A 24,417-nucleotide genomic window follows, 5' to 3' on the forward strand; every position below is an offset into this window, starting at 1 on the left:
TGCTGATGAGAAAAGGGATTTAGCAGTTTATATTTACTAAAATAATTGCATTTCCATGTTGTGTGTACTGTGGGAGAGCAGATATAGTGAATGCAGGGTCCGGGGAGAGGGGATATAGTGAATGCAGGGTCCGGGGAGAGCGGATATAGTGAATGCCGGGACTGGGGAGAGCGGATATAGTGAATGCAGGGTCCGGGGAGAGGGGATATAGTGAATGCGGGGTCCGGGGAGAGCGGATATGGTGAATGCGGGGTCCGGGGAGAGCGGATATAGTGAATGCGGGGTCCGGGGAGAGGGGATATAGTGAATGCGGGGTCCGGGGAGAGCGGATATAGTGAATGCGGGGTCCGGGGAGAGCGGATATAGTGAATGCGGGGTCCGGGGAGACCGGATATAGTGAATGCAGGGTCCGGGGAGAGTGGATATAGTGAATGCAGGTCCGGGAAGAGCGGATATAGTGAATGCCGGGACTGGGGAGAGCGGATATAGTGAATGCGGGGTCCGGGGAGAGCGGATATAATGAATGCGGGGTCCGGGGAGACCAGATATAGTGAATGCGGGGTCCGGGGAGAGCGGATATAGTGAATGCAGGGTCCAGGGAGAGCGGATATAGTGAATGCAGGGTCCGGGGAGAGCGGATATAGTGAATGCGGGGTCCGGGGAGAGCGGATATAGTGAATGCAGGGTCCGGGGAGACCGGATATAGTGAATGCGGGGTCCGGGGAGACCGGATATAGTGAATGCGGGGTCTGGGGAGAGTGGATATAGTGAATGCAGGTCCGGGAAGAGCGGATATAGTGAATGCAGGGTCCGGGGAGACCAGATATAGTGTATGGGGGGTCCTGGGAGAGCGGATATAGTGAATGCGGGGTTCGGGGAGAGCGGATATAGTGAATGCGGGGTCCGGGGAGAGCGGATATAGTGAATGCGGGGTCCGGGGAGAGTGGATATAGTGAATGCGGGGTCCTGGGAGACCAGATATAGTGTCGTGGGGTCCTGGGAGAGCGGATATAGTGAATGCAGGTCCGGGGAGAGCGGATATAGTGAATGCGGGGTCCGGGGAGAGCGGATATAGTGAATGCGGGGTCCGGGGAGAGCGGATATAGTGAATGCAGAGTCCGGGGAGACCGGATATAGTGAATGCGGGGTCCGGGGAGACTGGATATAGTGAATGCGGGGTCCGGAGAGAGCGGATATAGTGAATGCGGGGTCCGGGGAGAGCGGATATAGTGAATGCGTGGTCCGGGGAGAGCGGATATAGTGAATGCGGGGTCCGGGGAGAGCGGATATAGTGAATGCGGGGTCCAGGGAGACACTTTCATTAAAGCAGTAATAAACACAAAAACAAACATTTATTATACAGTATTACTAATTCCTAGCTGTGATGGCTGCATTCGTTTTCCTTTTTTAGGCTTCCTTTCCTTTTATTTTCACCTGGTGATCTGGCCAGTAAGTCTGTTGTTTTTCAAAAGAACAAGCTTTATTCCAGATGTATCAGTTTAGATCAGTGGTTCTTAACCTTGTTGGAGGTAATGAACCCCACCAGTTTCATATGCGCATTCACCGAACCCTTCTTAATTGGAAAAATAAAATATGATTTTTAAAATTTAAAACATAGGTATATATTTATACATAGGTGCACAAAATGAACAAAACCGTTAAAACATGATTTTCACACAAAAACAAAAACATAATAATGAATATTTACTGCACGAATCATATGAGTCGGGTGTGGGTCTTCACCTCCACTGAACCTGCGAGACTGACTCACCGAACCCCTGGGGTTCGATCGAACCCAGGTTAAGAACCACTGGTTTAGAGGGATGAGACAAACCACTGGTAAGGGTGCTCACAATGATCAACTTTTACTTATATTTATGTAAAGCCTTTATGCTAAAAAAAAGAAAAAAAAACTGTAACTGATTATAAGGTGTGAGCTGGAGTTTGTTAGTGTATCTAAATCTGCTAGTCCAGCTAACACTCCCCTCCCCCCAGACTGACAATGCTGCTGTCCAAAGATGCCCCCTGTGCTCCTTCATCCAGGGTGGGGGCGCTCTAATACAGGAGGTGTGTTACCAGCCAGATCACCAATGCTGTTGTCCAGAGATGCCCCCTGTGCTCCTTCATCCAGGGTGGGGACGTTCTAATACAGGAGGTGTGTTACCAGTCAGATCACCAATGCTGTTGTCCAGAGATGCCCCCTGTGCTCCTTCATCCAGGGTGGGGGCGCTCTAATACAGGAGGTGTGTTACCAGCCAGATCACCAGGTAAAAAATAGGGGGGAAGCCTAAAAAAAGAAAACAAAGGCAGCCGCCACATCTAATGATTGGTAAGCTGCAATATGTCATATTTTTGGCTTTGGATTTAATACCGCCTTAAATTGTTGCTTTGTCTGGTTTTGTAGAGCTTGCAACAGCCAGTGCAAATTCCTCACCGCAAATGCCAAGATCCACAACCAGCACCTTTACATCCATGTTTCAGAACATCCACCCGTCTGCTTTCAGGAGGCATAAGAAAGTCCCATCAGCTCTTATGGAGGTAAGACAATCGCTGCCTGAACGTAAAGTGAAATGAAATATGAACAAAGCATATCCCTCTATAGTGTGTACTTGGCTCAATCCAGAGCACTGTCTGCTGCCTCCTTCCTCTACTATCAGCATGAGTCACTTCTGACAAGTTTTCCTGACACCAAGAGAAAAAAGGTGACAGGGGAGGGACCTCCAGCAGATTGACAGCCTCAGCTCTGTTCCTGTGTGCTGTGTGGAGGGGGGGGGGGTGTCTCTTCCCTCCAATCAGCTCTCAGAGCTCTCCTCACTGAGCTCTGCAGGGTGTAACTTCAACTCTTTGGCCCCCTTTTTGCTGAAAGCTCAGACAAGCTTTAGAAATTTGAACTTTGAACGGATATAGAGAAGAGAAGACTGCAGATAAACAGGTACAACTTATGTAGGATGATTTGTTTCATCTCTGTGTATCACCTGAGGCCAGTCATTTCACTGGGGATATGGAAGGGTTTACAACCACTGACCCTGTCTCAGGCTAGGCTCACACCTATGCAGTTTGCCTTCGATCTGTTTCTGCAGTGCGTTTTGCGTTTTTGACACGTTTTTGATGCGTTTTGCATTTGTTTTCTTGTTGCTAGGCAGATTTAAAATGCAGCAAAAACGCAGCAAAAATGCACTACATGCTTTTTCTGCAGCTTTTCCATTGAAGGCTATAGAAACAAAAACGCAACTTTTTGCGTTTAAAAAAAGTCCCTGACCCATTTCAAAAAAACGCAACGGGTGAAACGTTGAGATGTGAACCTGTCCCATAGGAAATCATGTTAAATGGACTGTACTGCGTTTCTGCATGACATGTTTTTGCCACGTTTTGTATTTTTTTTCTTGTTGCTAGGCAGATTTAAAACGCATCAAAAACACGGCAAAACGCACTACATGCTTTTCTGCAGCGTTTCCATTGAAGTCTATAGAACCCAAAATGCAACTTTTTGTGTTTAAAAAAAAAAGTCCCTGACCCTTTCCAAAAAACGCACCGGGGTGAAAACGCCGAGATGTGAACGTCTCTCATAGGAAATCATGTTAAATGGACTGTACTGCGTTTCTGCACATGTTTTTTCCATGTTTTTGCCGCGTTTTGCATTTTTTTTTCTTGTTGCTAGGCAGATTTAAAATCCATCAAAAATGCGTCAAAAACACAATACATGCTTTTCTGCAGCGTTTCCATTGAAGTCTATAGACCCAAAAACGCAACTTTTTGTGTTAAAAAAAAAAAGTCCCTGACTCTTTCCAAAAAACGCACCGGGTGAAAATGCGGAGATGTGAACCTGTCCCATAGGAAATCATGTTCTGCAAAATGCTGCGGAAAACACTTAGGTGTGAACCTAGGGTCAGGCTTAGGGACACAAATTTTTAAAACCTTAGGTTGTGCGTGTTAGTTTGGGGACCGACCGTCTTGTTCAACGCACTTAAAAAGCCCTCCGAAAACCTACCAGCTCCCGTCTGGGAGTTCCAAAGACAGATCTGGATGGGAACAGGCATTTGGAAGGATCATGCAGGCATTTCCTGAGATATAGGAGGATAGTGTGCTGAGTTCACCAAATGAACTAGAGCCATGCGCACAGGGATGCAGACATACAGCCAGTGCTACTGGTCAGGGGCCAAGAGGATGAAGTGGGTACATCTGAGGGGAATCCAGGGAACCAAAAGCCATAGCTGTATGAACAGGATGGATGATGTCGCTTCCCATCACAGCCACTTAATTTGGGCACAACTTGGGCAAGAGTCATCATGGCAAAGGGAACAGTCATATAGATGGATCAGGGAGAGACCACATGGATCAGGGAGAGACAAAGGGAACATCATGGCAAAGGGAACAGTCATATAGATGGATAAGGGAGAGACCACAAGGATCAGGGAGAGACTAAGGGAACATCATGGAAAAGGAAACAGTCATATAGATGGATCAGGGAGAGACCACATGGATCAGGGAGAGACAAAGGGAACATCTTGGCAAAGGGAACAGTCATACAGATGGATCAGGGAGAGACAAAGGGAACATCATGGCAAAGGAACAGTCATATAGATGGATCAGGGAGAGACCACAAGGATCAGGGAGAGACTAAGGGAACATCATGGCAAAGGGAACAGTCATATAGATGGATCAGGGAGAGACCACAAGGATCAGGGAGAGACTAAGGGAACATCATGGCAAAGGGAACAGTCATACAGATGGATCAGAGAGAGACCACATGGATCAGGGAGAGACAAAGGGAACATCATGGCAAAGGGAACAGTCATATAGATGGATCAGGGAGAGACCACCTGGATCTGGGAGAGACAAAGGGAACATCATGGCAAAGGGAACAATCATATAGATGGATCAGGGAGAGACCACCTGGATCAGGGAGAGACAAAGGGAACATCATGGCAAAGGCAACAGTCATATAGATGGATCAGGGAGAGACCACCTGGATCTGGGAGAGACAAAGGGAACATCATGGCAAAGGGAACAATCATATAGATGGATCAGGGAGAGACCACCTGGATCAGGGAGAGACAAAGGGAACATCATGGCAAAGGGAACAGTCATATAGATGGATCAGGAAGAGACCACCTGGATCAGGGAGAGACAAAGGGAACATCATGGCAAAGGGAACAGTCATATAGATGGATCAGGAAGAGACCACCTGGATCAGGGAGAGACAAAGGGAACATCATGGCAAAGGGAACAGTCATATAGATGGATCAGGGAGAGACCACATGGATCAGGGAGAGACCACATGGATCAGGGAGAGACAAAGGGAACATCATGGCAAAGGGAACAGTCATATAGATGGATCAGGGAGAGACCACATGGATCAGGGAGAGACCACATGGATCAGGGAGAGACAAAGGGAACATCATGGCAAAGGGAACAGTCATATAGATGGATCAGGGAGAGACCACATGGATCAGGGAGAGACCACATGGATCAGGGAGAGACAAAGGGAACATCATGGCAAAGGGAACAGTCATATAGATGGATCAGGGAGAGACCACATGGATCAGGGAGAGACCACATGGATTAGGGAGAGACAAAGGGAACATCATGGCAAAGGGAACAGTCATATAGATGGATCAGGGAGAGACCACATGGATCAGGGAGAGACCACATGGATCAGGGAGAGACAAAGGGAACATCATGGCAAAGGGAACAGTCATATAGATGGATCAGGGAGAGACCACATGGATCAGGGAGAGACCACATGGATCAGGGAGAGACAAAGGGAACATCATGGCAAAGGGAACAGTCATATAGATGGATCAGGGAGAGACCACATGGATCAGGGAGAGACCACATGGATCAGGGAGAGACAAAGGGAACATCATGGCAAAGGGAACAGTCATATAGATGGATCAGGGAGAGACCACATGGATCAGGGAGAGACCACATGGATCAGGGAGAGACAAAGGGAACATCATGGCAAAGGGAACAGTCATATAGATGGATCAGGGAGAGACCACATGGATCAGGGAGAGACCACATGGATTAGGGAGAGACAAAGGGAACATCATGGCAAAGGGAACAGTCATATAGATGGATCAGGGAGAGACCACATGGATCAGGGAGAGACCACATGGATCAGGGAGAGACCACATGGATCAGGGAGAGACCACATGGATCAGGGAGAGACAAAGGGAACATCATGGCAAAGGGAACAGTCATATAAATGGATCAGGGAGAGACCACATTATTCCTTGGCGTTGGTCCCTATGTCCACCATTGTAACTAATGGCAGATTCTATGTGAATGTTTCATCCCTGGATTGTAGTTATTACATTAATGATGAACAGTCTATGGAAGCCGTGTATAAATCTACCTTACAGCATTATAAAATATAAATATCTTTCACAGCCCCACTAATGCCTGGATGGAAAATGAGCCGTCTCCATATATCTCAACTTTATAATGCCATAAAATGTGTTTTCTCTGATCATTGCTTAGGGCCGGGTTTGGTACACGACCAACAACACATTTCATACGTTAAACCTAAACTTCCTGATTGAAAAGGGTAGTAAAAGTGAGCTGTAAGGATGGGAATATGGAAAGCTATGTGAAAGAAGTGATTTAGCAAACAGTTTGTGTGGGAGAGAAATGTAGCGGAGAGGAGTAATGGTATGACAGTGGGCATTATGTGCTGGAGGAGAGTGTAGAGGGTATGACAGTGGGCAGTATGTGCTGGTGGGGAGTGCAGAGGGTATGACAGTGGGTACTATGTGCTGGAGGGGAGTGCAGAGGGTATTACAGTGGGCACTATGTGCTGCAGGGGAGTGCAGAGGGTATGACAGTGGGCACTATGTGCTGGAGGGGAGTGCAGAGGGTATGACAGTGGGCACTATGTGCTGGAGGGGAGTGCAGAGGGTATGACAGTGGGCATTATGTGCTGGAGGAGAGTGCAGAGGTTATGACAGTGGGCAGTATGTTCTGGAGGAGAGTGCAGAGGTAATGACAGTGGGCAGTATGTACAGGAGGGAAGTGAAAAGAGTATGACAGTGAGCAGTATGTGCTGGAGGGGAGTGCAGAGGGTATGACAGTGGGCACTATGTGCTGGAGAGGAGTGCAGCAGTTTTGACAGTGGGCACCATGTCCTGGAGGAGAGTGCAGAGGGTTTGACAGTGGGCAGTATGTACAGGAGGGAAGTGAAAAGAGTATGACAGTGAGCAGTATGTGCTGGAGAAAGGTGCAGAGAGTATGACAGTGGGCAGTATGTGCTTGAGGGGAGTGCAGAAGGTATGACAGTGGGCACTATGTGCTGGAGGGGAGTGCAGAGAGTATGACAGTGGGCACTATGTGCTTGAGGGGAGTGCAGAGGGTATGACAGTGGGCACTATGTGCTTGAGGGGAGTGCAGAGGGTATGACAGTGGGCAGTATGTACAAGAAGGAAGTGAAAAGAGTATGACATTGAGCAGTATGTGCTGGAGGGGAGTGCAGAGAGTATGACAATGGTCACTATATGGTTGAGGAGAGTGCAGAGGGTATGACAGTGGGCAGTATGTGCTGGAGGAGAGTGTAGAGGGTATGACAGTGGGCACTATGTGCTAGAGGGGAGTGCAGAGGGTATGACAGTGGGCACTATGTGCTGGAGGGGAGTGCAGAGGGTATGACAGTGGGCAGTATGTGCTGGAGGAGAGTGCAGAGGGTATGACAGTGGGTACTATGCCCTGGAGGGGAGTGCAGAGGGTATTACAGTGGGCACTATGTGCTGCAGGGGAGTGCAGAGGGTATGACAGTGGGTACTATGTGCTGGAGGGGAGTGCAGAGGGTATGACAATGGGCAGTATGTGCTGGAGGAGAGTGCAGAGGGTATGACAGTGGGCACCATGTGCTGGAGGAGAGTGCAGAGGGTATGACAGTGGGCACCATGTGCTGGAAGAGAGTGCAGAGGGTATGACAATGGGCACTATGTGCTGGAGGAGAGTGCAGAGGGTATGACAGTGGGCACCATGTGCTGGAGGAGAATGCAGAGGGTATGACAGTGGGCAGTATGTGCTGGAGGAGAGTGCAGAGGGTATGACAGTGGGCACTATGTGCTGGAGGAGAGTGCAGAGGGTATGACAGTGGGCACTATGTGCTGGAGGGGAGTGCAGAGGGTATGACAGTGGGCATTATGTGCTGGAGGGGAGTGCAGAGGGTATGACAGTGGGCAGTATGTTCAGGGAAGGGTGTGGAGGGTAAGACAGCAGGCTGTAGGTAAAGAAGAGGAGTATGTGTTTGATATGGTGTTGGGCAGTATAAACAGAATTATGTTGTTCTTAAAGGAACACTCCACCCAAAAAGTGATGTTTCTGTAACAGCTTGAGTAGACTCTGCCAAGATAAATAACTTTCTGATGTTTTAGAAGGTTTTTGTTAATTTATCCACAAGACTGTCCCACTGCAATGTCCAAGTACTGCAAATAACAGCAAACTATTTGAGTTGAATAGAAAGCTCTTGTTTCCAGTATCTGACACTTTCCTGTTTTATAGCTCTGTAACTGCGTAAATAAGGTTTCCCAAAGTATATAAAAAAAAACAAAAAAAAAAAAAAAGGAAAACAGTTTTAAAACAAACAACCCTAAATATAAAATTCCCTTCCATCTCTTCCCAGGCAGCAGCCTCCGGAGAAAGCGCTTCGATCAGCGGCTACTTACACCGGTGCAAAAAGGGCAAAAAGTACTGGAAGAAACGCTGGTTTGTCATTAAAGGCAAAGTACTGTATACCTACACTGCCTGCGAGGTGAGCGCCATGACGTCGTTCACGCTGCCTTCCCATGCATGGCCATTGTCCCCATTGAAATTCTGGAACATTATGACATGAAAAGTGGCTTCCCACCTTCAGAGTAGCAGGGTATTGGCAGAGGTCTTGTGTTCGCCCTTGGATATGACATGGGTTTGCTTTGTGAATTGGAGATGAATTTATTCTTAGTTGTGTTGTGTCCTGGGTGCAAAGACAGTCAAAGCCGACAATATTTACTTTTACAGTCATATACAGTGCCTTGGAAAAGTATTCATACCCCTTGAAATGTTACAACCAAAAACGTCAATGTATTTTATTGGGATTTGATGTGATAGACTGACACAAAGTGGTACATCGTGAAGTGGAAGGAAAATGATAAATGGTTTTCAACATTTTTTACAAAGAAATATCTGAAAAGTGTGGCGTGCATTTGTATTCAGCCTCCTCTACTCTTATACCCCTAACTAAAATCTAGTGGAACCAATTGCCTTCCGGAGTCATCCAATTAGTAAATAGAGTCCCCCTGTGTGTCATGTGATGTCAGTATAAATCCAGCTGTTCTGTGAAGCCTTCAGAGGTTTGTTAGAGAACATTAGTGAACAAACAGCATCATGAAGGCCAAGGAACACACCAGACAGGTCAGGGATGAAGTTGTGGAGAAGTTCAAAGCTTGGGATATTTTTTTATAACCTAACCCTGCTTTAAAATTCTCCACAACTTCATCCCTGACCTGTCTGGTGTGTTCCTTAGCCTTCATGATGCTGTTTGTTCACTAATGTTCTCTAACAAGCGTCCGAGGGCTTCACAGAACAGCTGTTGTTATACTGAGATTACATGACACACAGGTGGACTCTATTTACTAATTAGGTGACTCCTGAAGGCAATTGGTTCCACTAGATTTTAGTTAGGGGTATCAGTTGAATGCTTTCCTTGCCCGGCCTGTCAGTTTAGGTGGACGGCCATGTCTTGGTAGGTTGGCAGTTGTGCCATACTCTTTGCATTTTCGGATTGAGGATTAAACAGTGCTCTGTGAGATGTTCAAAGGTTGGGATATTTTTGTGTAACCTAACCCTGCTTTAAATATCTCATAGAGCACTGTTCAATCCTCAATCTGAAAATGCAAAGAGTATGGCACAACTGCCAATCTACCAAGACATGGCCGTCCTCCTAAACTGACAGGTCGGGCAAGGAGAGCATTCAACTGATACCCCTAACTAAAATCTAGAGGAACCAATTGCCTTCAGGAATCACCTAATTAGTAAATAGAGTCCCCCTGTGTGTCATGTAATCTCAGTATAATAACAGCTGTTCTGTGACACCCTCGGAGGCTTGTTAGAGAACATTAGTGAACAAACAGCATCATGAAGGCCAAGGAACACACCAGACAGGTCAGGGATGAAGTTGTGGAGAAGTTTAAAGCAGGGTTAGTTTATAAAAAATCTCCCAAGCTTTGAACATCTCACGGAGCACTGTTCAATCCATCATCTGCAAATGGAAAAAGTATGGCACAACTGCCAACCTACCAAGACATGGCCGTCCACCTAAACTGACCGGCGGGGCAAGGAAAGCATTCATCAGAGAAGCAGCCAAGAGGCCCATGGGAACTATGGAGGAGCTGCAGAGATCCACAGCTCAGGTGGGGGAATCTGTCCTCAGGACAACTATTAGTCGTACACTCCACAAATCTGACCTTTATGGAAGAGTGACAAGAAGAAAGCCATTGTTGGAAGAAAGCCATAAGAAGTCCCGTTTGCAGTTTGTGAGAACCCATGTGGGGGACACAGCAAACATGTGGAAGAAGGGGCTCTGGTCAGAGGAGACCAAAACTGAACTTTTTGGCCTAAAAGCAAAACGCTATGTGTGGCGGAAAACTAACACTGCCCATCCTCCTGAACACACCATCCCCACTGTGAAACATGGTGGCAGCATCATGTGGTGGGGATGCTTTTCTTCAGCAGGGACAAGGAAGCTGGTCAGAGTTGATGGGAAGATGGATGGAGCCAAACACAGAGCAATCTTAGAAGAAAACCTGTTAGAGTCTGCAAAAGACTTGAGACCGGGACAGAGGTTCACCTTCCAGCAGGACAACGACCTGAAACATCCAGCCAGAGCTACAATGGAATGGTTCCGATCAAAGCATCTTCATGTGTTAGAATGGCCCAGTCATAGTCCAGACCTAAATCCAATGGAGGATCTGTGGCCAGACCTGAAAATTGCTGTTCCCAGACGCTCTCCATCCAATCTGATAGAGCTTGAGCGATTCTGCAAAGAAGAACGGGCAGAAATGTCCCTCTCTAGATGTGCAAAGACACCCACAAAAAGACTGTAATTGCAGAGAAAGGGGGTCCTACAAAGTATTGACTTCGGGGGGCTGAATACAAATGCCGCCACACTTTTCAGAGATTTATTTGTAAAAAATGTTGAAAACCATTTCTAATTTTCCTTCCACTTCACAATTATGGGCCACTTTGTGTTGGTCCATCACATCCAATCCCAATAAAATACATTGACGTGTTTGGTGGTCACATGACAATGTGGGGAAAATTTCAAGGGGTGTGAAGACTTTTTCAAGGCCCTGTATGAGGCTGTAAAATTAAATATTGTCGGCTTTGACTGCACACAGAACACAGCACAACTAAGAATACATTTATCTCCAATTCACAAAGCAAACCCATGGCATATCCAAGGGTATGAATACTTTTTCAAGGCATTGTAAGCTGAAAAAACTAACAACCAACAAAGGAAAATAATAGTAATAATGATAATATTGATAATATAGCAAATGTTGGCTGAAGGTGGGGGGGTCACTTTGATCCATTTTTTTCTTTAAATCCCATATATATGTGTCAGTAGATTGTGATGTGAAGCCCCATACACCGCGCTCATTAGGTCACATGTTTTACGCTCGCAATATTGCTTCCAAATGTGAAGGCCATTCTATATATTAGACACCGCCTGCATCTCATCATTTAGTATGATCAGTCCCGGTTCACATATATGCGGTGCGGCACATCGCATGTGATTCGCACAGGAACAGCACCGCACTCCTGTGCAAATCACGTGCAATGTCTCCGTGGTGCGATTTGAGCCATACATTTTGTATGGCTCAAATCGCATCCTTTTTTTTTTCCCCGCATCTGATTCGCGAACACCCATGCGATTCGTGAACACCCATGCGATGCAAATTCTGGCAGTCGCACTGCGTTTTGCGATCTGTGTCTTTCATTTAACATTGACACCCGTATCAGATCGCACGTGATTGCAATGCGGTTCGGGAAACGCACAGGATTTGCTGCATTTCCCCGCACCGCATTAGTGTGAACCAGGGCTCAGGTTTGTTCTGCTGGGTGGTGTCATGATGCAGTGACACCAAGCAGCCGATCAGATTTTTTCTTCCACTAATCTGAACTGAATTTAGGTCCAAGGGCCATGCCAGATGGGCAATGTTTTTCGCAGCAATCCTCTTTTTTTTTTTTTTAAATAGGAACATCATTTTACAATGATTTGCAGTTCAGTCGCTCAGTTTTGTATCAGTGGTTGGCTCGCCAATGACTGTCACTCATCATCAGGGGCGGACTGACAACTCATGGGGCCCCCGGGCAATAGGGGATCATGGGGCCCCTGTGTCCTTGCCCAAACTCAAAAAGCCTATGAAAAAGGTACCAGGGGCATCTCATGGGGCCCCCTACTGACCCCGGGCCCTCAGGCAGTGCCCGAGTTTCCAAATAGTCAGTCCACCCCTGCTCATCATTCACCTCGGTGGCCTTTCTATAAATTGCTGAAGGATGGAGATTTGTAGCAGAGCACACCAGTCGATGATCGCTTTACTGCTACAGGGCGCCCCCTGCGTGTAGAATCATGTATGTACACGTGGATCTGCACTTCATGGTACGGTGCGAATGTGCGCCACTGCTGCTGTGATTAGTCACAGCAGAAGCCGATCAGCGGGTGCCGGCGGTCATCCATTGGCCGACACCCGTTGTTCGGTGAGACGAAGGACAGAACATGTAATGATATATATGTGCTGCGCTACATGATCAAAAATACTCAATCCGTATAAAACATAACTAGAAAAACCAAAAACACTGACAGTAAATCAAAAATCAAAATCAAAAAGTCCAAACAAATAGTGTTCTTCTTCTGTGGAAACTCCTTAAGATTACGTCCACCATGCGCAGCCCCACATGGAAGAAAAATATATTTGAAATATATTTTAATAATTTTCTTCCCAAATATATTGACATATATTTGAAATGCTACAATTTTGGCCGTATTCAATATATTTCAATAAATATCTGTATGTATATGTTCAATGTTAAGATTCATTAAATAGATTTTAAAATATTTCATTTAAATTGTAATAGTTATTACAAATATTTAAGTTATTATTTTAAACAATCATTTCAATAAATATTAACGTGAATAAAAAAAAACCCTTAGCTTATATATATTATATATATATATATATATATATATATATATATATATATACATACACTGCATGTTGAAATGTGTTTTTATTACAAAATATCAGAATTTAAAAAAAAAAAAAATACATTTCAAATATCCTGTATGTCTTTAAAAATACAAATCTACATTTTTGGAATGCATTTACAAATATATGTAAAAATATATGTAAAAATCTGAAGAATATATTTTATATATTTATATATATTTTTTAAATATATTCTTCAGATTTCTTTTAACATATAAAAAAGCAATTTCAACATATATTTTTAATGTTAAAAGAAATCTGAAGAATATATTTTAAAAATATATATAAATATATTCTTCAGATTTTTACATATATTTTTACATATATTTGTAAATGCATTCCAAAAATGTAGATTTGTATTTTTAAAGACTTACAGTATATTTGAAATGTATCTTTAAAAATATTTATTCATATATTTTGTAATAAAAATGCATTTCAAAATCCAGTGTGTATGTGTGTGTATATGTATGTATGTATGTAAGTATGCATGTGTGTGTGTGTGTATGTATGTATGTGTGTGTGTGTGTGTGTGTGTGTGTGTGTGTATATGTATGTATGTATGTAAGTATGTGTGTGTGTGTGTGTGTGTGTGTGTGTGTATATGTATGTATGTATGTAAGTATGTGTGTGTGTGTGTGTGTGTGTGTATATGTATGTATGTATGTGTGTGTGTGTGTGTATATGTATGTATGTATGTGTGTGTGTGTGTGTATATGTATGTATGTATGTAAGTATGTGTGTGTGTATATGTATGTATGTATGTAAGTATGTATGTGTGTGTGTGTGTGTGTGTGTGTGTATATGTATGTATGTATGTAAGTATGTGTGTGTGTGTGTGTGTGTGTGTATATGTATGTATGTATGTGTGTGTGTGTGTGTATATGTATGTATGTATGTAAGTATGTGTGTGTGTGTGTATATGTATGTATGTATGTATGTGTGTGTGTGTGTGTGTGTGTGTGTATATGTATGTATGTATGTAAGTATGTGTGTGTGTGTGTGTGTGTGTGTGTGTATATGTATGTATGTATGTGTGTGTGTGTGTGTGTGTGTGTGTGTGTGTGTGTGTGTGTGTGTGTGTGTGTATATGTATGTATGTATGTAAGTATGTATGTGTATGTGTGTGTGTGTGTGTATATGTATGTATGTATGTATGTATGTAAGTATGTATGTGTGTGTGTGTGTGTGTGTGTATATGTATGTATGTATGTAAGTATGTATGTGTGTGTGTATATATATATATATATATAATGTTTTTTTTTATATTATTATTATTTTCTATTGAAATATATTGAATATGGCAAAAAATTGTAGTATTTCAAATATATGTCAATATATTTGGGAAGAATATTTTTAAAATATATTTCAGATATATTTTTCTTCCATATGTGTAGTGATTTGTAGCACTAAAAAAGAAAATTTTGCTGCAAAATTGCCCATCTGACGTGGCTCACTGTCCATTGGATGAGCCTGATGCAGGCTGACCCCGTCCTTCCTCCAGATGACACCCGTGCATTAACGTGTATCGCTGTCCACACCCGTTTTTATTTTTGGGGTGGAAGGTTAGAACCCCTGTCAGGTTGTCACTAATGTCTGTGTCCCCGCTGCAGAGATTTACTCGCCCCATTTATCCCCGGGACAGGGAGCAAAGGAAATCCAACATTGTATGGTGATCCCCAAAACACGAACAGAAGAAAAAAATGTCCAATCATGATACCTATTCCGGGGACAAAAATGTTATTTTCCTCATTTTGGTGATATTCACTCAATTCCTGTTGTGTCACCGGGATGGAAAATGAGAGAAAATCTCCCCAGTGGGACAGAGGGAAAAAAATAACTGACAGGGTTCTAACTTTTCTCTGCAACAGGGGTCTCCAAACTTTTTAAACAAGGGGCCAGTTTACAGTCCTTCAGAGTTTAGGAGGGCCGAGCTGTGGGCAGTGGGAGTAGAAAATGTGCCGTCTTTGCTATTAGGGAAATTATTAGTGCCCCATTATTGGTGTCAGTGGGAGGAATCATGTCCGATCACTGGTGTCAGTGGAATTAATTGTGCCCCATCATTGTTGTCAGTGGGAGGAATAACGCCCCATCATTGGTGTCAGAGGAAGGAATAGTGTCCAATCATTGGTTTCAGTGGGAGGAACAATGCCCCATTTTTGGCGTCAGTTGGAGGAATTGTGTCCCATCATTGGTGTCAGTGGAATTAATTGTGTCCCATCATTGGTGTAAGTGGGAGGAATAGTGCCCCATCATTGGTGTCAGTGGGAGGAATAGTGCCCCATCATTGGTGTCAGTGGGAGGAATAGTGCCCCATCATTGGTGTCAGTGGGAGGAATAGTGCTCCATCTTTGGTGTCATCGGAAGGAATAGTGTCCCATTGTTGGAGTCAGTGGATGGAATAGTGTCCCAACGTTGGTATCTGTGGGAGGAATAGTGCCCCATCATTGGTGTCAGTGGGAGGAATAGTGCTCCATCATTGGTGTCAGTGGGAGGAATAGTGCCCCATCATTGGTGTCAGTGGCAGGAATAGTGCCCCATCATTGGTATCAGTGGGAGGAATAGTGCCCCATCATTGGTATCAGTGGGAGGAATAGTGCCCCATCATTGGTGTCAGTGGGAGGAATAGTGCCCCATCATTGGTATCAGTGGGAGGAATAGTGCCCCATCATTGGTGTCAGTGGAAGGAATAGTGCCCCATCTTTGGTGTCAGTGGAAGGAATAGTGCCCCATCTTTGGTGTCAGTGGAAGGAATAGTGTCCCATCATTGGTGTCAGTGGGAGGAATAGTGTCCCATCTTTGGTGTCAGCGGGAGGAATAGTGCCCCATCATTGGTGTCAGTGGGGGGAATAGTGCCCCATCATTGGTGTCAGTGGGAGGAATAGTGCCCCATCATTGGTATCAGTGGGAGGAATAGTGTCCCATCATTGGTGTCAGTGGGAGGAATAGTGCCCCATCATTGGTGTCAGTGGAAGGAATAGTACTCCATTGTTGGTGTCAGTGGGAGGATTAGTGTCCCATCATTGGTGTCAGTGGGAGGAATAGTGCCCCATCATTGGTATCAATGGAAGGAATAGTGCCCCATTTTCGGTGTCTGTGGGAGGAATCATGCTCTATCATTGGTGTCAGTGGGAGGAATAGTGCCCCAAGGACTAAACGAAGACAAGCAAAGTGCCGCATTCGGCCCCCAGGCCACAGTTTGGAGACCACTACCCTACACTATGGGAGATGAAGACAGAATATTCTAACTAGCTATACGCTTCAATTGAAAGATGGACCTTTCCGGGGGAAATAGGACGCCATTGCTATAGAGTGGTGTTCCGGTGTCATGAGTGGAATAATAAATCCCCTTTGAAGTGGCCCTGTCAGTATTTATAAACCTTGACGTGTTCACATTTTTTTATCCTTCTCTTTTAGGACAAAATGGCCTCAGAAAGTTTGCCTTTATTAGGTTTCCACATTGTGCCTGAGAACTGGGACCAGAACCCCAAGCTGGGCACAGTGTTCCAGCTCTATCACAAGCAGACCTTGTACTATAGCTTCAAAGCGGCAGACACCAATACCGCCATCAGGTACCCGCTGCTCCCTCCGCCTGCCTCTCTCCTGACTCTCACTTCCTGCCAATGCTGCGCAACTGCTGCCCCCGATTATTCGGGAAGGCGGAGCAAAGACCAATGGTGATAAAGGATTACCCAAAAGGACCAATCAGAACTGAGCCCTAAAAGTCGAATTCCACCCTACGAGCCTATTTGCACTTCTGCGACTTGTCAGCTGCAGGGGAGAGGAGAAGGAGCGGCAGCAACAGCTGGGACATGGGAGCCTGTGGGTGACGCCACCAGTCCCCTGGTTCCCAGCCGTTGATGAGTGCTCTCTTTTCTCTCCCCTGTAGCTGCTGCTGGTTGACATAGGGGATCACATGACCAGAACGGGCTGAATATAGGCCAGTATATATAGTATTTAACTATTTCCAGGCTGCTGTGGTCCGGCCACATGATCCTGTGTCTGGTGGCAGCAGCTGCAGGGGAGAGAAGAAAGCGCTGACAACGGCTAGGACATGGGAGCCTATGGGTGACGCCACCACTCCCCTGGTTCCCAGCCATCGTTGAGTGCTCTCTTTTCTCTCCCCTGTAGCTTCTGCTGGCTGACATAGGGCAGCAGCAACAGCTGGGACATGGGAGCCTATGGGTGACGCCACCACTCCCCTGGTTCCCAGCCATCGTTGAGTGCTCTCTGTTCTCTCCCCTGTAGCTGCTGCTGGTTGACATAGGGGATCACATGACTAGAGCGGGCTGTATATAGGCCAGTATATATAGTACTTAACTATTTCCAGGCTGCTCTGGTCCGGCCACATGATTCTGGGTCTGTAAGCAGCAGCTGCAGGGGAGAGAAGAAAGCGCTGACAACGGCTGGGACATGGGAGCCTATGGGTGACGCCACCACTCCCATGGTTCCCAGCCGTTGTTGAGTGCTCTCTTTTCTCTCCCCTGTAGCTTCTGCTGGCTGACATAGGGGATCACATGACTAGAGCGGGCTGAAAATCGGCCAGTATATATATTACTTCACTATTTTCAGGCTGCTGCGTGTGTCTGTCGGCAGCGGGTGCAGGGGAGAGGGAGCGGAAACAACAGCTCTGAAACATGGGAGCCTATGGGTGATGCCACCGTTCCAAGCCGTTGTTGAGTGCTTTCTCTCCTCTCCCCTGTAGCTGCCACTGACTGACATAGGGGATCACATGACCGGACTACAACAGGCTGAAAATAGGCCAGTATATATAGTACTTAACTATTTTCAGGCTGCTCTGGTCCGGCCACATGATCCTGGGTCTGCCAGCGGCAGCTGCAGGGGAGAGGAGAGGGAGCAGCAACAACGGCCAGAACATGGGAGCCTATGGGTGATGCCACCATTCCTAGCTGTTGTTGAGTTCTCTCTCCCCTCTCCCCTGTAGCTGCTGCTGGCTGAAATAGGGGATCACACGACTGGACCGGAGCGGGCTAAAAATAGGCATGTATAAATAGTATATAACTATTTTCAGGCTGCTCCTGTCTGGTCACATGATCCTGTGTCTGCCCACGGCAGCTGCAGGGGAGAGGAGAGGGATAAGCAACAATGGCTGGGACATGGGAGCCTATGGGTGACACCACCACTCCCAGGGTTGCCAGGTGTTGTTGAGTGCTCTCTCCTCTCCCCTGCAGCTGCTAATGGCTGACGCACAGGGGATCACATGACTAAACCGCAGCGGGCTGAAAATTGGTAAGTATATATAATTTTCCTTCACAGTAAAAAAAATAGGTGTTAGGAGGGGGGAGGGGAGCATTTTTAAGAGTAGTTAGGTTTAGGGTAGAATTCTCATGTAACTAATACAACTAAACTGAACCCCCATTCACACTAGTGTGTGGTGACAACAGGCGTCCTGCTTATGCGCATATTTAGCGTGTAGTCACACTTCCCATGTAGGACAGTGCATTCATTTCAGTGGGCTGCTCGATGTGCGACAAACGGCAAAGACGCTTATGCACCTTTTTGAGCTTCAAGCACTTTTTACCTGTTTTTTGCACATGCTTGGGGGGGGGGGGGGATTCACAGTGATTGGGACTGCAAGCATGACACACGTTGTCACGTGTTCCACTAGTACGCACGTGGGCTGAAAACTCCAATAAAACTGCAGTTAAAGGAAACCACTTCTTTTTGCTCAATAGTAGGTTTGTCATAGAAAATCGTATGCAAAAAATTATCAGATATCGGAAAAAGGGAAGCAGGGTAGGTAAGTAGAACTTTTTTTTTTGTTTGTTTTTGTTTGTTTTTTTTTAACAAAAAAAAAACAGCCTTTATTATCACTTTAAATAAAATGAAAAAATAAAACCACCGCACCGCAATTCTGTGTGAATCACATGCGAATTCTGTGCGGTGCCTGTGTGAATCACATGTGAATTCTGTGCGGTGCCTGTGCGAATCACATGTGAATTCTGTGCGGTGCCTGTGTGAATCACATGTGAATTCTGTGCGGTGCCTGTGTGAATCACATGTGAATTCTGTGCGGTGCCTGTGTGAATCACATGTGAATTCTGTGCGGTGCCTGTGTGAATCACATGCGAATTCTGTGCGGTGCCTGTGGGAATCACATGCGAATTCTGTGTGGTGCCTGTGTGAATCACATGCGAATTCTGTGCGGTGCCTGTGCGAATCACATGCGAATTCTGTGCGGTGCCTGTGCGAATCACATGCGAATTCTGTGCGGTGCCTGTGTGAATCACATGCGAATTCTGTGTGGTGCCTGTGTGAATCACATGCGAATTCTGTGCGGTGCCTGTGTGAATCACGTGCGAATTCTGTGCGGTGCCTGTGTGAATCACGTGCGAATTCTGTGCGGTGCCTGTGTGAATCACATGCGAATTCTGTGCGGTCCCTGTGTGAATCACATGCGAATTCTGTGCGGTGCCTGTGTGAATCACATGTGAATTCTGTGCGGTGCCTGTGTGAATCATGTGCGAATTCTGTGCGGTGCCTGTGGGAATCACATGCGAATTCTGTGCGGTGCCTGTGTGAATCACATGTGAATTCTGTGCGGTGCCTGTGCGAATCACATGCGAATTCTGTGCGGTGCCTGTGCGAATCACATGCGAATTCTGTGCGGTGCCTGTGTGAATCACATGTGAATTCTGTGCGGTGCCTGTGGGAATCACATGCGAATTCTGTGCGGTGCCTGTGGGAATCACATGCGAATTCTGTGCGGTGCCTGTGCGAATCACATGCGAATTCTGTGCGGTGCCTGTGGGAATCACATGCGAATTCTGTGCGGTGCCTGTGTGAATCACATGCGAATTCTGTGCGGTGCCTGTGCGAATCACATGCGAATTCTGTGCGGTGCCTGTGCGAATCACATGCGAATTCTGTGCGGTGCCTGTGTGAATCACGTGCGATATGCCGCACCGCAGAAGCGTGGACTCGGGCTTAGTAATGATTTTGTCGTTTTATTTTTTTATTTTATGTAAAGTGATAATAAAGGCTGTTTTTTTTTTTGTTTTTTTTTTATGTATGGCTCAAATCGCATTGCATCCGCACAAAAAGGGTGCAGGACCCTTTTTTTTTTGCAAAATGATTTTGGGGTGTTGTTAACATATACACCCTGCAGTGGTTCAAATGAACGAGGTGCGATTGTGAATTGGTGCGGAATTCGCACAGAAACTGGAAGCGGAAATTAAGGGGGGATATGATCTCCATGTATAATACATAAGGGGGATATGATCTCCATGTATAATACATAAGGGGGGGGATATGATCTCCATGTATAATACATAAGGGGGGGGATATGATCACCATGTATAATACATAAGGGGGGATATGATCTCCATGTATAATACATAAGGGGGGATATGATCACCATGTATAATATATAAGGGGGGATATGATCTCCATGTATAATACATAAGGGGGGGATATGATCTCCATGTATAATACATAAGGGGGGATATGATCTCCATGTATAATACATAAGGGGGGATATGATCTCCATGTATAATACATAAGGGGGGATATGATCTCCATGTATAATACATAAGGGGGGATATGATCTCCATGTATAATACATAAGGGGGGATATGATCTCCATGTATAATACATGGGGGGGGGATATGATCTCCATGTATAATACATAAGGGGGGGGGATATGATCTCCATGTATAATACATAAGGGGGGGGGATATGATCTCCATGTATAATACATAAGGGGGGGGGATATGATCTCCATGTATAATACATAAGGGGGGGGGATATGATCTCCATGTATAATACATAAGGGGGGATATGATCACCATGTATAATACATAAGGGGGGGGGATATGATCTCCATGTATAATACATAAGGGGGGGGGATATGATCTCCATGTATAATACATAAGGGGGGGGGATATGATCTCCATGTATAATACATAAGGGGGGATATGATCTCCATGTATAATACATAAGGGGGGATATGATCACCATGTATAATATATAAGGGGGGATATGATCTCCATGTATAATACATAAGGGGGGGATATGATCTCCATGTATAATACATAAGGGGGGGATATGATCTCCATGTATAATACATAAGGGGGGATATGATCTCCATGTATAATACATAAGGGGGGATATGATCTCCATGTATAATACATAGGGGGGATATGATCTCCATGTATAATACATAAGGGGGGGGGGATATGATCTCCATGTATAATACATAAGGGGGGGGGGATATGATCACCACGTATAATACATAAGGGGGGATATGATCACCACGTATAATACATAAGGGGGGATATGATCTCTATGTATAATACATAAGGGGGGATATGATCACCACGTATAATACATAAGGGGGGATATGATCTCTATGTATAATACATAAGGGGGGATATGATCACCACGTATAATACATAAGGGGGGATATGATCTCCATGTATAATACATAGGGGGGATATGATCTCCATGTATAATACATAAGGGGGGGGGATATGATCTCCATGTATAATACATAAGGGGGGGGGGATATGATCACCACGTATAATACATAAGGGGGGATATGATCACCACGTATAATACATAAGGGGGGATATGATCTCTATGTATAATACATAAGGGGGGATATGATCACCACGTATAATACATAAGGGGGGATATGATCTCTATGTATAATACATAAGGGGGGATATGATCACCACGTATAATACATAAGGGGGGATATGATCTCCATGTATAATACATAAGGGGGGATATGATCTCCATGTATAATACATAAGGGGGGATATGATCTCCACGTATAATACATAAGGGGGGATATGATCTCCATGTATAATACATAAGGGGGGGATATGATCTCCATGTATAATACATAAGGGGGGAATATGATCTCCATGTATAATGTAGTGGTTCATATAGTGAACTCGGTGTAGTTATTCCCCCTGAGGTCATCACAGAGGACAAGGGGGCGCTCTTTACATCTGGAGGAAAAGAAATTTAATCTCCAAACATGGAAAGGTTTCTTCACAGTAAGAGCTGTGAGAATGTGGAATAGACTCCCTCAGGAGTTGGTTGTGGCCAGCTCAGTGGATTGCTGTAGGAAAGTCCTGGATTGTTTCTTGGATACACAGAATATAACTGGATATAACATTTATAGGGAAAGGTGATCCAGGGAATATCAGATTGCCTCTCGGGGGATCAGGAAGGAATGTTTCCCAGCAGGAGCAAATTGGATCGTGGTTTGCTGGGTATTTTTTTGCCTTCCTCTGGATCAACTGGGGGTGTAGGATTATAACTTTTTTTTTGGCTGAACTGGATGGACGTTTGTCTTTTTTCAGCCAGACTAACTATGGAACTATGCATCAGTGTGAACCCGGGCTAAACATCGATTCAAACAACATCTATAAAACCTGTAACAAGGCAACAAAATAGCAGCAAAACGCCTTTTATGGTTGAGAAAGGAGATCAAAGCGGTTTCCTTTTATTGGCATTTTATTGGAGTTTCACTATAAATATGCTTTGAGGTCTGTAGAGCCGACTCCCGCCTGACACAAATCCTTTGATGTTCGGTAGCTGGAAACGCATTTGGTCCAATGGGATTCTGCAATCATAATTGCTCTTTATACCGCCTTACTGAATGAGCTTACTGACCTGCAGTTAAAGAGGTCCTGTAACGTCACAACACCTCTCCCTATGTTGACCACTCTCACTATACTAATGGGTGGTAAAAAAAAAGTCCAACTTTGGGCTCTGCCGCCCCCCCATCTTACCCTCTTCTAGAAGCCACCCAGCAGTATTTCTTTTTGCCTCATTTTTATTAATGCTTACCAGTCATGTGACACCCAGGGTCTACTCCCTCTTTGCCTGTTTTCTGGGCTAGGCGGTCCTCAGTGAGGCAGAGAACAGCTCTAAAGGTGATGATGTCAACACCACTCTCTGTATTATTACACTGGGAGTGGTGACTCCTCCTCCTTCTAAGGGGTGTGTCTATGACACCCTGCACTCACAGTATGTCCTCCATATACACTCAACTTGGAAGACTGAGGACATCTTGTGATGAAAAAGAATTACTGCAGGGGACAGTGCTGGGAAGACTGAGGACATCTTGTGGTGAAAAAGAATTACTGCAGGGGACAGTGCTGGGAAGACTGAGGACATCTTGTGGTGAAAAAGAATTACTGCAGGGGACAGTGCTGGGAAGACTGAGGACATCTTGTGGTGAAAAAGAATTACTGCAGGGGACAGTGCTGGGAAGACTGAGGACATCTTGTGGTGAAAAAGAATTACTGCAGGGGATGGTTCTGGGGAGGGGGGATACTGCAGCCTGAACAGATGTTATCATATTTATTGCAGCTGGGGGACAATTAAAAAAAATTGTATTGGCACTTCAGGGTGTATGGAAACCCTAACAATTAATGTATTTGATTTCTTTTGGTATGTTTAATATACCATTGAAAACATATTATAGATCTGTTCAATAAGGGCAAAAAAAATATTAGGTGATCCTGCCAGAAAACAGGTGGTCTGATAATTTCCTGATGTCTCAAGCAGCCCTCCCAGTTCCCCTCTATGGATCACAGAATTTGCTATGGAGGTGAGGAAAGGGGGAGGTGTTCTGTGGTCCAAACACACTTCCTGTACTAAGGTGACAACACTGCTCCTCCACAGATACAGTACAGTGAGTGTTGTCACCCTAGGGCAGGGAGTATTGGCAAGATCAACTGGTGAAAATAAAGGGAAAAAGAAAACTACTGCAGCCACCATATCTAAAGGCTGGTAGGCTGCAATATAGTATATTTTTGTTCTTGGGTTTAGATACATTTTACAAATGCCCCTGCTTGCCCCGACCCCATGACAGCCCTAAATCTAATCCTTTCCAGACGTACTACAAGTACAGGTGTATTGAGCGATCCCTGCACTGCACATTCAAGTGTGCGCTCCCGTATTGCACGCTGTGTTTACTGCACTGTGACACCATTTCATTTTATGTTTATGTGTCTACAGTGCCCCATCTCATCACCACTCATGCATATCCAATTCCAATATTTCCTTTCTATCATGCCCCTTCTCTGACTTTTTCTATCTTTTCCGCTCCAAATTATTTCTATTGTTTTCTTTTCAAAGACTGTTTGTTAAATGGGAGTTATTATCTTTGTATGGTTAGTATTTTTGT

The 24,417-nt window shown here is 45.1% G+C and overlaps 1 protein-coding gene across 3 annotated transcripts in view; it reads left to right on the forward strand.

The window, feature by feature from the left end:
• Positions 1-24,417, forward strand: part of FGD5 (FYVE, RhoGEF and PH domain containing 5) — a 242,226-nt gene that overhangs the window by 212,265 nt on the left and 5,544 nt on the right. For 2 of the 3 annotated variants that reach the window (XM_089663339.1, XM_089663340.1), the window contains exons 18-20: positions 2,405-2,538; positions 8,627-8,755; positions 16,665-16,819. In XM_089663339.1, coding sequence (XP_089519465.1) covers positions 2,405-2,538; positions 8,627-8,755; positions 16,665-16,819 — 418 coding nt within the window. The remainder of the gene's footprint in view (positions 1-2,404; positions 2,539-8,626; positions 8,756-16,664; positions 16,820-24,417) is intronic. The other variant, XM_089663341.1, reaches the window with a different exon arrangement.

The sequence above is a fragment of the Staurois parvus genome, unplaced genomic scaffold, assembly GCF_062004578.1.
Source record: "Staurois parvus isolate SC_StPar_1 unplaced genomic scaffold, SC_StPar_1.0 ptg001670l, whole genome shotgun sequence".
Classification (NCBI taxonomy): Eukaryota; Metazoa; Chordata; class Amphibia; order Anura; family Ranidae; genus Staurois; species Staurois parvus.